Source organism: Cuculus canorus, chromosome 3 (assembly GCF_017976375.1).
Source record: "Cuculus canorus isolate bCucCan1 chromosome 3, bCucCan1.pri, whole genome shotgun sequence".
Classification (NCBI taxonomy): domain Eukaryota; kingdom Metazoa; phylum Chordata; class Aves; order Cuculiformes; family Cuculidae; genus Cuculus; species Cuculus canorus.
In genome coordinates this window covers 57,384,198-57,399,535 of record NC_071403.1, presented here as the reverse complement: position 1 = coordinate 57,399,535, position 15,338 = coordinate 57,384,198, and the positions used below count along the sequence as shown (strand labels likewise).

The following is a 15,338-nucleotide window of genomic DNA, read 5'->3' as shown; positions in this document are numbered from 1 at the left end:
TATGATGATAGCAAAGGTTTATGAGAAGACATGGATCAGGACTTGGTGGCCATTTGTGTTGAACAAGTAGGAGGTTGGAAAAAAAAGTGGACAATAAAACTTTATTCTTGAAGTTGAGAGCACTCAGTTCCCTCTAACTTAATAGAGCAAATTCAGCAAGGCCTTTCTGAAGTACCTTATCTCCATCTGTTCTATGAAAATATGAAGATGAATGTTTTGAAATTAGAGTACGCATTTCATGGTGAAAGAACAGTATTTAAAAACCAATATAAGCAGAGACTGGCTTTGTCTCTTGAAACTGACTTAATGCCACCTTCCTGGTAGTGTCAATTTCATATGAAACTTTTAAAAGTGCCTTTCACCTCCCTTCTATGAACTGTTAAATTGTCAGATCAAAAAGGTGGTCATTTTCATAGCATAATAAATTGGGAACTGCATCAGTCCTCCCAAGTTTTCTTTGTGTTATATGTCAACTTGTATTGTATGTAATGTCAGTACAGAGAGGCTACTTGATCATTAGTACTACTGCAAATTAGCTTGTGGGATGGAAAAATGACAGATAAGTGGTAAGTTCTAGGTTTTGGTTTGAAATTGGGAAAGTGGGTGAAGCAAAAGAGTGTGTGTGTGTGTGTGTGTGTGTTTGAAAGAGAGAGAGACTTCAGTTCTAAACCTGCACTAAACTCTCTCCCAAGGCCTTGCTCAAATCACTTAGTGGAAGACATGGTGACTTTCAATCGTATCAAATAGTATCTCACCATGCAGGAATTCCCACTGAAAGTAGTGGAACTAGCCAGGGGTTCAGGCAGTAATCAACGTGAATAAAGATGACAGAACAGGCTCTTCACCTCTCTGCTGCTGTTTCCCAATTTATAAAATGAGGATAATAAAATTTACCAACTGTTCTGGGTGTTGTAAGTATACATTAGCTCATGCCAGCAAATCACTTTGAAGACAAAATCAAATGCTATACAAATGCTAAGTATTCTGTCAAGACGTGCAGGGGTGTATTCACAGTTCAGGGACACATACCAAAACAAATGCTTTGAGTGGAGAGAGTGGCTTTTGCAAGAATTAGGCTTTAATGATACAGATGTCTACAATATCTGGAATACTGTGTTATAAGTCACCTCATAAAGAAATACAATGAAAAAATTATAGACTGCTTGGGAAAAGTGATAGTATGGCACTGCATGGAAGAGCATTGATTCTCCCATTGTGCTGTTTGTTAAGTATTGGTTACATATTGCTGGGTCAGATAGTTCTGAACTGAGTCAGCCTTGTGAGGGAAAAGGCAGAGAAAGCAAACTTGCCATGTAAGACCTCTCTAGGTCTTATGACTGTTGGTTTGGTTATTTGCTGTGTCTGTGCAGTGTGTATTGTACAGAGGCGGGTTTGTAGTACCCAATACTATTTCTGTCTCCTCTGAAATTTTAATTTTATCTCCCTTTAAATTATGCAGAATTCAGACTGACTTGTCACTGAAAACCATTGCGAATAGTCATTTGTGAACATAATTGACAGACTAGGCTGGTAATGCTTTAAAAAATAAAGCAAAAAGTAAAGTGTTTGCATACTGAGCTGTATTTATTGAAGGACTTTTGCCTGTTGATTTCAGTTACTGACTTACGTGAGGCCGAATCCATACGTCTGGAAACACTTCAAGTCTGTCTCTGAGTATGACTGCATTTAGTAGATCCTTAACTCCAGGTGCCAAAGCCTGCTTCTGGAATCCCACAGTGAAGGATCACTGGGCGTGATGTAACAATTTACCTTCACAAGTTTTAGATCAGGACCTTCTCTTCTAATGGAAAGACTTTGGACTTGATGTACTGAATGCCACTTGCTCCATTTGCTCACATCAAGTCCACCAACAGAAAAATAGTTCATGTAATTCTATCTAAAAGGAATTGCCAAAGTCACTGAAAGTGGGTAGCATTTACATGAGTAACAGCATAGAAATTAGTTACATTTCAGAGCATTGAAATTTACCTAACAGCAGAGCTCTGGTGGACCATATTAGACTTTTTTATTTGAGGCCTACTTGAGTGACAGCTAATCACAGTGCTCAGCAGAGATGAAAGGTGAAAGGCAGCATTCTTCTGGAGGTGGGAGTAAGAAGTCCTAGAATGCTTACGTGAAAAAAAGATCAGTAAATAATGGTGATACACCAAGAAACCCCAAACACTGGTAAATTATTTCAGGCTGGTATTAATGCCCCTCTTCCACAGCTTTGTCTTTGCTTTTGTCTGTATCGTATACAGTCAACTAGCAACAAGCTGTCTTCTCCCTTTCCTCTGTTTCCCTATGAGACTGTCCCAAAATGATTTGAAGTGCAGAATCACCTCTAGACTGTGAGCAAAGAAAGCCAGTGCTGGTATAGAACATGGTAACTAGTCCTGCCTTCCTTTTTTTTTCCTTCTTCCTTCTCTTCTATTATTGTATGCATCAAAGAGTTTAACTATGGTGAAGGCAGCTCCTTGAGATGGTCCAAAACTTGTATGGAGAGGAAGAAGTTTTAAAAAAGAGTGCTTAGGAGTGTCCAAATGGAAAGCTTTCCTTTGGCAACAACTGATAGAAAGGATGGAATAAAATCCTAAAGGGAGTTATACTTAAAAGTTTGGCTTGGTTCAGCCTCCAAAATTATTGTTTATGGAATTATCCTGTTCACCCCATATCTTCCCCCCAGGAGATGATCTTTTCTGTATTTCCATCTCTGATTTCCATGATACTGTAATAAAACCATGATCTGTCAGCATGGTAATAATTTAGTGGAAACTCTTGTATAAAGATCTTGATGGGAACTTCCTAAAGCACAGATGTGGGATAAAGCAATGTCTTGTATTTTGATAGATACATTGTGAATTCTGTGTGATGAATGAGTGAAAAAAATTAGATTTAGAAGTGTAGTATTTAAGATAAAATGAAATACAACATAGCATAGGATTGCCCCTCAAGCTTGACAAATATTTCCAGCCCTGTTCCCCGTACATTTTTTAGAGTATGTCTCTTAAGGAAGGGTATGTGCTACTAGGTGCTGAAAAACTTCACACATCATTCACCAAAATAAACACCTTGCTAAATTAGACTCTGTGAGAAAGCAAGCATCTCCTGCAGATGATTTGAAAATTTCCTCCTTCACTTTGCAGCCAAATTTTACCAAAGCTGTGTGTGGGAGATTATCACAACAGATACATCAAAGGCCATCAGGAATGCCATATTGAACATCCATGCTAGCAAGAGGGTTGTTATGCCTCCTTTCCCTGCTTGGCGCTCCTGTTCGCTGTCTTTCCCTTCTCACCAATATAAACTTTCAAAAGGGAAAGAACCTGCTACCTTGCAAGGGCTTCCAGCAGACTGTGGACCTGATTCGGGCTTGCAGTGATACCACTTACATCACCAGTATCTAAAATTGTTCCAGCAAAGAAGTGGCTTAATGGTTTGGGCAAGTAACCACTTACTGCGTGTAATCGTTTGGAGGCTGAACAAGCTGTGCCCTGGACCTGGAAGGATGCAGAAAGAAAAATCTGGACACTAAGCGTGGGACTGGAGATGAACAGAGAAAAAAGTAGCTATCACAAGGCACCTCAAAAAATTGACCTGGCCACACAAGCTGGTTGAAGGTGGCCACCTCAGCTACTCAGCACTGCAGAACCCTGAATGGCCTCAAGTTGTGCCAGGGGAGGTTCAGATTGGACATTAGGAAAAATTTTTTCACCAAAAGGGTAATCGGACACTGGCAGAGGCTGCGCAGGGAGGTGGTTGAGTTTCCATCCCTGGAAGTATTTAAAAGACAGGTAGATGAAATGCTTAGGAATATGATTTAATAGCGGGCAGGTGCGGTTGAGCTTGATGATCTCAAAGGTCTTTTCCAACATAGTGATTCCATGATTCTATGGCTTGGCAGCAGAACAAAGGCACGCCTGGGTGCCAGGCTGCCGCTTTGGGATACCCTGCACTGCAGGTCCCTGCCAGGACACCCCACGGAGGTCAGGTGGTGCTTGGAAGGAACAGACACTTCTTGTTCTTGCAGCGCCCGTTCTGCGCCCGCTGCAAGCCGCATCTGCAGCTCCCGCACCATCCTGTGGAAGCCGTCCTGGCATCCCCGGAGGCCTCCCACGCCTCCCACGCCCCTCCTCTCCGGCGGAGGCAAGGCGAGGAGAAGGGGTTGCTCTGTTTTTTCTCCCCGCCTAGCGGCGGCAGCGAGGACACGCGTGGGCTGGAGCAGCCGGGCGAGGCGCTGCGCTCCATCTCCACCCCCGCGGCGGAGCCGGGCGCGCTGCCCGACACGGGAGCGCGGTGCCGGCGTGCCCGCAGCAGCTTAGGCGGCGGGAGAGGTTACCCAACACTCGGGTTGTCATTTCTAGGACAGTGGCGCACGGGAGGGGCGGGGAAGGGCCCCCCGCCGGCGTTCATAGCGCCCGCGGGGATTGGCAGGGCTGCGGAGAGCGGCAGCGCTCCCCATATGCGGTCAAAACCGTGGCACTGGGAGGGTGACCCCGCATGGAAAGGACCCGGCTGCTTTGCACTGGCTTTCTTTTATTTTTCTTTCCATTGTAAGCACCTTCCAGTGCTGGCGGGGTGGGGAAAGGGAAGGCAGTCATAGCAGCCCACTCAGCAAGAAATTGCTACTTAAGAAGACCTAGCCATACACCACAAACACTTCAGCATGTACCCGAGGCGAAATATATTTGGAAAGATGGGGGGGGGGGGGGCACTTGTACTCGGCTTTCATCAATGCCTGCTTTAAGAGAGACACAAATAATTAAGGGAAAAAAAAAAAATCTCTCCCCTCCCCCTGCCCGAGTAATCATAATAGATTGAAATTTCCCAAAGTCAAGTCAGCTGCAAAAAATAAATGTTTCTGGAGCTAGCGGATCATGTTGCAGAAGCGTGTGACTGCAAGACCTAGATTCCTTTCCCTGCGCCCCGGTCTCTTTCCTTAGGTGTTTTTTAGCATTATTATTTGTTTTGGGAAGGGAAAAATAGTCTTCGCTTCAGTCTCTTGCTAGAGGTCCAGACTGCTTACGTCTGAGCGCCCCTTATCATTTCAGTGAATGGCAATTGCAGCCTTGGTGCTGTTATAGCAATGAAGCTACAGACGTCATTGCCTCCTGTTGGACGTGAGATGTGTCCAAGCATCAGCCCCTTTTGCTTAAGAAAAACTCTTTAACTTCCACGCAGCCGACAGGCAGGCTTTTCTAAGATCCTGTGGACCCAACATTGTATTGCTAGAGTTATTGCTTTTTATTTATCTATACATGCCCACATACACAGGTGTGCATGTGTATGTGTGTTTGTACGTATGTACATAGACAGAAATAGAGAACTTAAAGCTGCAGCTCTATCGCAAGCTCCACTAAAATTTCCTGCTCGTCAGAGTAGCTCTCTGCATCGTTTTGTTAAATACAGCCCGGCGGGAAAGCCATCATCAATCAATTTCGGGTAACAAGGAAGACTTGTTGAACACCTTGTTTTCCAGACCCCGGGAAGATGCTGGGCTGCTGGAGCGTGGAAGAGCCGGGATTGTGCCCTGAACTTCACCCACTTGGCAGCCGCTATTCCTAAACCATTTCCCCTCTTCCTCCCCTGCCTCTTTGCCTCCCGGACTGAGAATCTGCTCTTTAAAGTTGATCTGAAGGGGAAAGCAGAGACGAGCTTGTGCATAGTTTGGAGGGTAAGTTGTGTCCTCGCCCCCTCCCCCACCCGGGAATAAATACCCGCTAGCGAGCCTCGAGGTCCGCCAGGAAAGGGGGCACAGGTGGCGAGGTGGGGGGGGACGAGCCGGGACTCCCGAGGGAGCGGCGCATCCCGCACCCAGGACCGAAAGGGTTAAAGAGGGAGCGAGGAAGACCGACCGATTGCGGGGGTACCGACTTGACGGCGGAGTTTGCAAGGTGCGAGTTCCCGGTGTCCGTTCGCAGCCGGCTGCCAGCGCAGCCCCGCTCCGCCGCCGCTCCCGCAGGTGCCGGGCAGGGTGACCGCAGCCCCCGCCGAGCCCCTTGTCTCCGGGGAGCCGAGGATCCCCGGCTCCCACAGCACATGACCCCTGCAGGGAATTTAGCCTCCCTGCACCTGCAGACTCTTGTCATCCTTCCTTCTCTGCTCCTGGTTTTCTTTTTAATCCTCTCATTCCTCCCACCCCACCCCCCTGCACTCCACCTCCCCATCCATTCAGCTTTTACCTTTTTTTTTTTCTTTCTTTTTTTATCCAGAAGGAATCCCAGCAGGGTAAAATAATATCAATCGGCTCCCTTCTTCCACCCCCCCCCCCCCCCCAATAAAAAAAAGCACCACCTGCTAACGTTTGGAAAAACAACAGAAGGCTATTGCCTCTCTCTTTAATTTTCACTCACACACTCGGATGAATGGGCAAGGAAGGGGGATACCTCAACAAGCCCCCTTAGATGTGGGGCTGAATTGATGGGATTGTGATTTGTAGGATTTCTCCACTTAGTCCCTGCCTCCTACTTGCTCTCCAGCCACTCCAAAGTCTCTTCCCCTCTCTTTAAGCAGCGATTTCTTTCAATCTCTCTCTCTCCCTCCCTGTGTCTCTCTCCCTCACACTCTCCCTCTCTCTCCACATACACTCATCTCCCCGGAGAGAGAGAGAGAGGAGAAACTCAACTCCCAAACACCGACCAGATGTCGAAGAAACGCAAAGCCCTGGAGGGTGGCGGAGCTCGGCTCCCCACTGAGGACCCCAGAGCCTGCTTTGGGGCCGGCGAGGAGCAAAGTAGGGCGGCGGAGGCCTGCAGGTGGCCTGGCGGTTCGCAGACGGGAGCCCACCGCAGGGGTACATCATCCTGGCTGGCCTCCCGCAGCCCACCGACACTGGGGTGACTGGTGCTTAGGCCAGGCTGCTCCCACCACCGGGCTTGAAACTGCAGGGCTGTTCCCACTGCACTGACACTGAACCTCTGAGAGGGGAAGGGTTGAGGAGTGGGGCAAGGGGAAGGGGAGAGAGAAGAAGGTGTGGGAGGGTAGTGGGATGGGGCATAGGGTCTGCCTAGTGGTCCAGGCTCCCTTCCCCACTGCAGTTTGGTTACTGGGATGGGCATAGCCACACTGCCTTGTTCATTTGTAGCTTGTGTAAATCTGTGCTTGCAGGGCGCTCCTAGCTTGGGCAATGAATGAGCTATAGTTACCTAATATATATGTTGTGGTTTTGCGTGGGTCCAGTTTCCTTCAGCAAGCCCCCGTCCCTGGTACGATTTTGGTTGCGTCATGCTGAAGCTTCAAATGCTGCACTTGCAGTGCACTTTGCATCCAGCTAAAGTTGGTTTTTCCTCAGCCTTGGTGCTTTGCTGTAATTTTCGAGATCCAAATATTTGTAGTAAAAGCTGCTCGGTACTTTTTGACAAGATAATATCAATGTAGCAACCGAGTGGTGTAAAATCATCTATGCACACAAGTGTGAGGGAGTTCTGCAGCCAAATTTCTTGTTGTTGTTCAGCCAGCCCAGTGGGTTCCCTTCCTTTGTATTTATTTTAACTAAGTGGGCCCAGATGAACCAAGCTGAGCTGCATGGCTTTGGGCTTGTGGCTGTGATGCAGAGAGGAGAGGAAAATACCAGTTGGATTCAGAACAGTGTTTCAGGCTGTTGCAAATTGCTCTGGAGGCTGTAGTGGGTGTATGGTGGGTTCAGATGATGATGTGAATATGTCTCTGTGCCTGCTTGAATTTAGAAATGTGGTGCTTTTGCCTGGGCAGGAGTAGACAGAGCAGAGAGGGATGGAATGAGTGTGTTCTCCAACATGGAGTCTGTGGCCCTTTTTGTAAAGGATACGAAGGATCATAATGTGACAAGTCATCCAGATCATGAAATTCATGCACCACCATGAATGTGTTTGTCTTTTTCAAGGAAATGTGTCCCTCACAGTGGCTGGTGTGCTCTTCTGGTTTCATTAGAAAGGAGCTCTCAGTGTGATTCAACGTCTCTCTCAGAAGATTTGGTTTAGGGTTTATGTGGTGGTTGGTTTTAAATTGCTTGGCTCTCTCACAAGAAAGTAACATCCATGTTCATATTTTCTTATAATTTCTCTGCTTAAGACCAATCTTGACATGGGAGGGACATTTTCAGACCCTGTGAATGACTTTATTTTCATGACAGCATTCAATGTTTTTGCAGTGTGGAATTTTGCTGTTACTAACCTGGAAAATCTTACCTCTTTGTCAGCAGTGGAGGAGGTTAAACACAGAAAAGGCATTCAGCATAGACCTGGAAGTTGGCTGTAGATTACTTGTAATTTTAGTTTAAATGTATGCCAATAGTGGCTGTAGGAGCAGCTTACACAGTATTGTGATGCAGTGTTGTGTGCCTGGTTTTCGTTTTTTTTTTTTTTTAATTCTTTTTTTTTTAAAACTCCACAATAGTGTTTCCTATAACACTTCTGGTTATGTAATAAGAAACAGAAAGCAAAATATAACTTTAAAACAGGATTGTTTTTTCTTGATTTCAGGGTGTACAAAATGAATGAAATGGAAAGTGAAAAAAAATTTAGTGAAGCATTGGTGTGGCTTTAAAGAGAGCAAGTAAGGTATCATTTTCCTGGTAAGGGGACACAAGGTATTTTGTAAATCAAACTGATTTAAAACCTCTGCTTGCACCTCAGTAGTCCAGTCTTGTGTTGTTTTGACACAGTAAATAATGAAATTAAATGAAAAATGTAGCTTTATTTCTGAGCTTAAATTTATTTTTGTAAACTTTCCTTCTATTTATTTTCTTCCCCTTATTTTACTGGAAGGAATGTTGCTTGTTAATTACATTGTCTGTGACTACGTAACTGTAGAAACCAATAAGTGTGTGTGCAATGTATCACAATGTTGTAGGGAGTGTATTTTTTGTGTGAAGTAGTGGATGTGGAGTTTTCTTAAGGCATGACATGTCCAGGTAAATTTCTTTGGATTAATCTGAAGTATTTCACTATGAAGCACTGCTCTCTTACAACAGGTTTAGTACCTCTGTGGGCAAGGCATACTTGCTAGTTTGGAGGGAGAGTGTATAATATTTGTCAAGAAGTATGGAAAAGCCATGTAACTCTTGAGTTTTAGCATTAAAATCTGTGTGCGTTGGGAGCAGGGAGGCGAGGAAGGGGAAATGGGCATTAGTAAATGAAGGGAAGAAAAATAGAGAGCTCGGATTTCTGGAGGCTGCCAAATCCTGTGTTCCTGCAGAAGTCAAATGCAGAAGCCCTGCTGTCCTCAGCTAATGAGGTGACTTCTTTTGGTGGCAGAAATGTGAGTGCGCGAGACCCTGGATCTGTGTCTGCCATCTTATGTCTCCATCTCACCTGGTCATCTGAGGCCATGCATTGCTAACAGATGAATCTCAGACCCTTTCGAGGGTCTGCACATCTGTTTTTAAATCTTAGGAGAATACAGACTAATTCTTAGCTGCTTCAGACTGCGTTGGATATTTGGCCAACGGAAGTGTGCGCTTGTGGAGTTTCATTCAGCTCTTGTTTATTCTCACTTGGCAAAGCTGTGGGTGGACAGGCACTATGTAGGCCACGATAGAGATTTTTTAGACTTCACCGGTGTGGTTGTGTTTTTACTCTCCTTCAAAGTATTTTATGAAGGACTGTAATCCATGCTGTAACCTCACCTTTTATTATGGGGTCTGATATTTTAAGACTCACTGGTCTGGAGAGGAGATATGTGATGAGAGCACTCGGCATCTCCCACCTTCTCAACAGTGAGAGCCTGAACCTGTCTGTCTAACTCAAGGCACTTCACTGCTTCACAGTAGTGAAAGGTTAGCTCCTAAGGTTCATTCCCATAATCTGTGGAGACAAAGTGGCATTTCCAGAGAGAATTCAGATTTTTATAGTAGGATGAATTGCTTCTCAGAGGTGCCCCTTTCTTCCCATTCACTGTGCATGGAGCCTAGGGTTTGCTTGTACCTGCCTAAATGGCAGAGACTTCAGGGAAGATTGATAGGGTCTTACCAAAGAAATCTGATGTGTGTTTTTGGTGTGATACCCACCATGGAGAAGGTCGAATTTGTCTGTTGAAACGCAGCTCCCTGGACTCCTTTTATAGTCAGGAAGCAGAACATTTCTAGGGAGCAATTAATCTCTTCCTGAAGTGGAAGTCTACATTTAGTCAGCAGAATCAGATCTGAGAAGTGCTGTTTCTGCCAACTGAATATAAAGGTAGTCCAAATATCTAGCATGGATATAGACAACTGTATATCATCAGATGACTTCTGCCTTTTGACCAGATCTTCCAGGCTTCAGTGCAAGTCAAATGGCAAAGATATTTTTCAGCAGCATTTGAAACAGAGGTCTTCCCTTCTGGTGATAACCCATTTGCTCAACATTGTAGCACAAAAAAACTGAAAGATCCTGTTTTCTGTGAATTGCTGTTTTCTATGAATGTGTTGAAAGCTACTTCGGAAGATGTAAAAATTGAGATTGTCTATTTAAAAACACACAAATAAAATATGGACACTTCTCTGGACCAAATTTGATATGAAATTGTGCCTTGGTCATTCACTGTTGCTGCTCACAATATAGTATAATACAGTATTATATAGTATGGATATATCCTGGATATAGTATATTACAGTATTAAAGGAATTTTCTTGCAGAGATTTTTGAGCACGATGGATTCAGGGGAGGAGGGATCTGTAAATTCTCTTTGGGCAGCTCTTTCTCTATTTGGATTGCGTATGAACTAAAATAAATGCATTTCTTCTTCCACCTCCCCTGTGGTCCAGTTGTTTAGTGCTGAATGGTCTCCATTGTCACAAATATGAGTGACAGTTGAGAGTTTTCTGTGCTTTACAAAACTGGTTTCTAAAGAGACAACTGTTGCAAAACTCTTCCATAGGCAAAGTTGAACTCCTGTCTGCCCAAGGGTAACTTCTAAGTTGTGATTACTCTCTGTGAATTTGGTGAGACTGGCCACGTACATACAAGTTAAACCATGTGCATAAGGAAGTGTTTGTAGGATTTTAAGGGTCTTAGTTATTATTACTGAAAGCCCTCTTGAGGGTCACTTCTATGCAAAGGACACTTCCCTAGTAATTACTAAGGGGAGCAGTTAATACTAAACTATTCTCTCTGACTAATACTATACAATTTGTGTGAGTGCTTAGCAGTCACATTTGTCTTGAACTTTGGTATTACCTTATTGATTATTATTAAATCTTAATTTTGGATCATCAGACACAGGAGACCAAGTTCTGTCCTGTTATTCAAGGCTTATGTTGATGTAATGGAAATCAGAATTGAACCGAACTTCTGCATTATGGTTTCCCCCATGTACTTAGTCTTCATCAATAACAATTAAAGTTACAGCCTTTACTCCCTTTGTTATTTTATCGTTCAGGTGACATTGGTATTTCTTTGAGCTCTGCACGCTTGTTGATCTTCATATTTCTCTGACACAGGTGAAAAAGCAAAGCAGTTGTTCCCTTTTGTGTGCAATTGGGAGGCTTCAGTTTCTCCCATATTTACTTGTCACCATCCTTTGTATCCTGGCCACTGTTTTCTTTCCACTTAGCTTTCAATCCCTGAAAAAAACAAGCCCTCTCTGTCTCTTGATCCCACTCTGGAAGATCTGGCTACTTGGAGTTAAGGTGTTTAGTGGCAGAGACATGCATTTGTGAGGTCATACGAAAGGGAAGGGAATTATTTTACAGGTTGGGTTTTGTGGTGATACTGTAATAGCACAGAAAAAGGTGATCCTTTTGACTCTGTTCGGAGGAAAAAGTTTGTGTCACCAAAAAAGAAAAAAAAGAAGAAACACAGACATAGCTTTTTAAGGGTGTTGTTAATGGAAAAGAAATCATGCTGATTAGCTCAATGGTTACTGATAGTTTCCTGTGTTATGTTTTGATTTTTGATCTCTTTCTCCTGAGACAGTCCAGGATCTGCCTTCCAGATGCTGTGGATGGTAGATGGGATCTAACTTTTGGTTTCAGAGGATCATATTCAACATGCTGAAAAGGAAGACAGTTTTACCAAGCCACTTCATTGTATGTGAAGCTGCAAACTGAGAATGATGGAAAGATCTAACATTAAGGAAAACTCAAAATGCTTGGGAAGAGAGAGTGGGGAAAAGGTATATATACTGTGAAACTGATTTAAGAGCTCCCTGGAAGAAAACGTCTTTCTCAGGTGACTTGCTGACCTTCCTAGCCACTGTCTCGTAAAGACTGTTGAGGAGCTTTGTTTTACATTTGTTTCAGAAAGGTATGTTAGTGTGTGGCTAGGTAGAAGTTTATGAGCCTCGGCTGAAGTGAAATACAAAGGCTAATGCCTAAGTGATTTGCTGAGTCGGTGTTTCCAGGTAGGAGAGGACTTCTCTGTTCAGCAGTGCGGTACTACCCAGTACACCTTGGTCTTTAGCTGCTGCTAGCAAGATGTGAGGTCACTATCTGAATTCTAGGGGGAAAAAGCTATCCCAACTGACGTCATGAGGCAGACATGAGGTAGGGAAAGGGGTGATATTTAAAGTAGTTGACATACTTACTTTGGTTGGAAAGTGTGACTTCGGGTGAATTACTGACTTGCTCTATAAATAAATTTATCTAAACATTTTAAAAATGGAGATGACTTTTTAATTATTTGTGGGCACTTAGATATTTCAGCTATGCTGGCCGTGTAGCATGTACAGTAATGCTATAAAGACGCCTAGTGACTCAGGAATTGAAATTTCAATGGAAAACAGTGGAGAAGTCTTCTGAGTGACTGTTAGAAATGGGACTTCGATAAAATACCCAGTATTTCCAGGAAAAGCATCTCTTGAAGCTTTGTGATAACTATTTGTGACTCTGCTTTAGGTTCCATGAAGTTGTAGAATAGTTACCATGATGACGGTGCTGTAGCTCCACTTTTGTCTGCCTGTGAGTGCAAGATATTTGTTAGTCCATCCTCCTGGCTGGCCCCAACCTGCAGACCGTGATACTCCAGTGTACCAGGAAGTGTTAACTCAAGGTAGTGACTGCTGTTAAATGGATTCAAGTTCTGCAGCACCCGGTGGTTGCTGTCTCCCTACCTAGAGAATCAATGGGAAAAGAGTGGCTCTGAAAAAGATCTTCGATGGAGACATTCCCCTAACTTTACAGTGGGTCTGAGTGGTCTGCCAGAGAGGGGACTGGGACTAGGCTTTGGGGAGCTCGTCCATCACCTGGCCTCAGGTGTTCCCCTCACTTGTAAAGGTGCTGCCTGGTTCATGAAGACCCTGGTTAACAGAGAAGAAAGGCTCTTGATTTAGGATACCTTCTAAAACTAATAGAAGCTAAATAGGGAGGACAGTTATAAAGGTGAGCGGGTTATAAAAGAAGTTAAATTAAAAATGTAGAAACTGCAAGTTTCATTTAATTATTTAATTTCTAGTAGAATGAAAATCTGTGTGAATCTCCTAGGTTTACTGAAAATGTGGTGGTTTTTTTTTTTTTTTTTTTTTTTTGCCTTAGCCACTATCCTTCTTCTGCAAATAAATAATTAAATGAAACAATGAAACAGCTTCTCTATTCCTGGTGAATTTAGGAATGGGTATCTTCCCTTGTGCATAAGGGAGAGTCCTGGTCTCCCTGTTAAGTTGTTCACATTCACCTGACCACGTAGTGTTGGCAAGAAGACTCTGTTTTATTGATGATACCACCTTGCCATGGTTTCTGAACATATCTGAGTCCAGTGCTTCTATATGGGAAAGGAGGGGAGTTGCACAAGCCAAGCAACATGAAACTGCAGATGCATTTGTTTTTTAAAGGCATTGTGTTGTTAATATGCAAAACCAGAAACTGTAATAATGTCTAATGAAGCCTTTTTTAATTAATAAAGTCACTTTGCGTTTTCATCCTGTGACAAAGTTTTTTGTACTATTTGTGTACAATCCTGTTTTTAAGTTACTGGTGATAACGCAGAAACCTTGGCAACTCAGTGAGCAACAGTTGTGGCTTTATGCTGGAGAAGAGGGACCCTGTCTGGGTTTGATGGGCTAGAATACAGTCATTTTGTGTTTATTGCTTCAGTCACAGTGTGATGGTTAATGTTGAGATTTAAGGTGTGGCCGCACATTGGGCAATTGAGCTTGTCTTTCTAAGCTCATTCCTAGCATGTCTGCTAACATGTGGAAGAAGCATCTGTATTTTGGGTGTCAAGCTGTATTAAAGCCATCTACTTTGTATTCCAGTTGAGTCCCATATCTCAGCTGAGGAGCAGTTGGTAATAGATTGATTCTTGCGTTGTTTTTCAGTTAGTATTGAGACCAAACATAATGCAGGATAATTGCAAATAAAAACAAGTGCAATATGGATCAGAGGTGGAGGAGTCATGCGTGGCAGCAATATTAAATGGGAATTATGAGAAATGAGAGAGGAAACAAAGGTGATCCTCAGATGTTACTTGGAAAGTGCTGATAGATGTCCAGCCTTTGAGGGAAGGCTTACTTAAGTTTAGAGAGGAAGGTAGAAAAATGACAGAGCAAAGAGGTCAAAGCACCTGGAGAAGGCAACCTCTGCATGAGCATAGGCTAAGTATCAGAAGAAAACTGTCTTAAGGAATAGCCCTTTTTCATAATCATTTTAATGCAATTGTCTTAATCTTTATGTAGCTCTTAGATTAGCATAACAAATTAATATCTATGCAAGATAAGCAAATTGACTGTTCTGTTCTGTTTGTGATCAGGTTACCTTGCACATTGAAAGTCTGATTTATTTTTCACTTTTAGTCTCTATTCACCTGCATTATTTTTCTGTCATATTTCCTTTAGCATGGAAACAGCCAAGATGGGCTTATGCTGTCTATAATTATTATTCAGATTTGCAGATCTGCTCTGTATATTGTTAATCACTTTCTAATGTTATGTTTTGTAACTAAGGACTGCAAATGAATAAGATCAAATCGTAGGTCTCTGTTTTAACTGCCCATGCATGTTCTCCGGTCGTCTTTTAGAAATAAGTTAAATAAGTTAGTGGGGTCTTCAACTTTGTGCGACCTTGCCAGAAATGAGACTAGGAGCACTCACACCTCAAGAAACAATTGAGTAAGTGACCTTCCTCCTGCTTTTCAGCTGTTTTTTTGCCATCTATATAAGACTGCTTGAGAGCTTCTAGTCTCTTTCAAGGACAAACTAAAAAGAGGGCTCACAAAGTTTCATCATGGCTTGTCTGTGCAGTGGTAACTAACAGGTGAACGTGCATGCAGGACATGAAAAGCATCTTCAGTTGTGTGGAAGGAGCTGTGAACAGTTCTCTCTGCTCTGCTGCTCTTCCTCAGCATAACGAAGGCTTGACTTCTTGTGAAGGTCATTATCTTCTTAGAAACGCAAGAAGTGTTGCACAGGCCAATTTTTGCATTGGTTAACTCAAGGCCCTTGCCTTCAGT

The 15,338-nt window shown here is 43.4% G+C and overlaps 1 protein-coding gene across 1 annotated transcript in view; it reads left to right on the top strand.

Moving 5' to 3' along the window:
* The first annotated feature begins 6,577 nt into the window (after positions 1–6,577).
* PDE10A (phosphodiesterase 10A) overlaps positions 6,578–15,338 on the top strand; it is a 371,137-nt gene continuing 362,376 nt past the window's right edge. Inside the window, exon 1 of the mRNA XM_009557722.2 lies at positions 6,578–6,733. Coding sequence (XP_009556017.2) covers positions 6,643–6,733 — 91 coding nt within the window. The 5' untranslated portion in view covers positions 6,578–6,642. The remainder of the gene's footprint in view (positions 6,734–15,338) is intronic.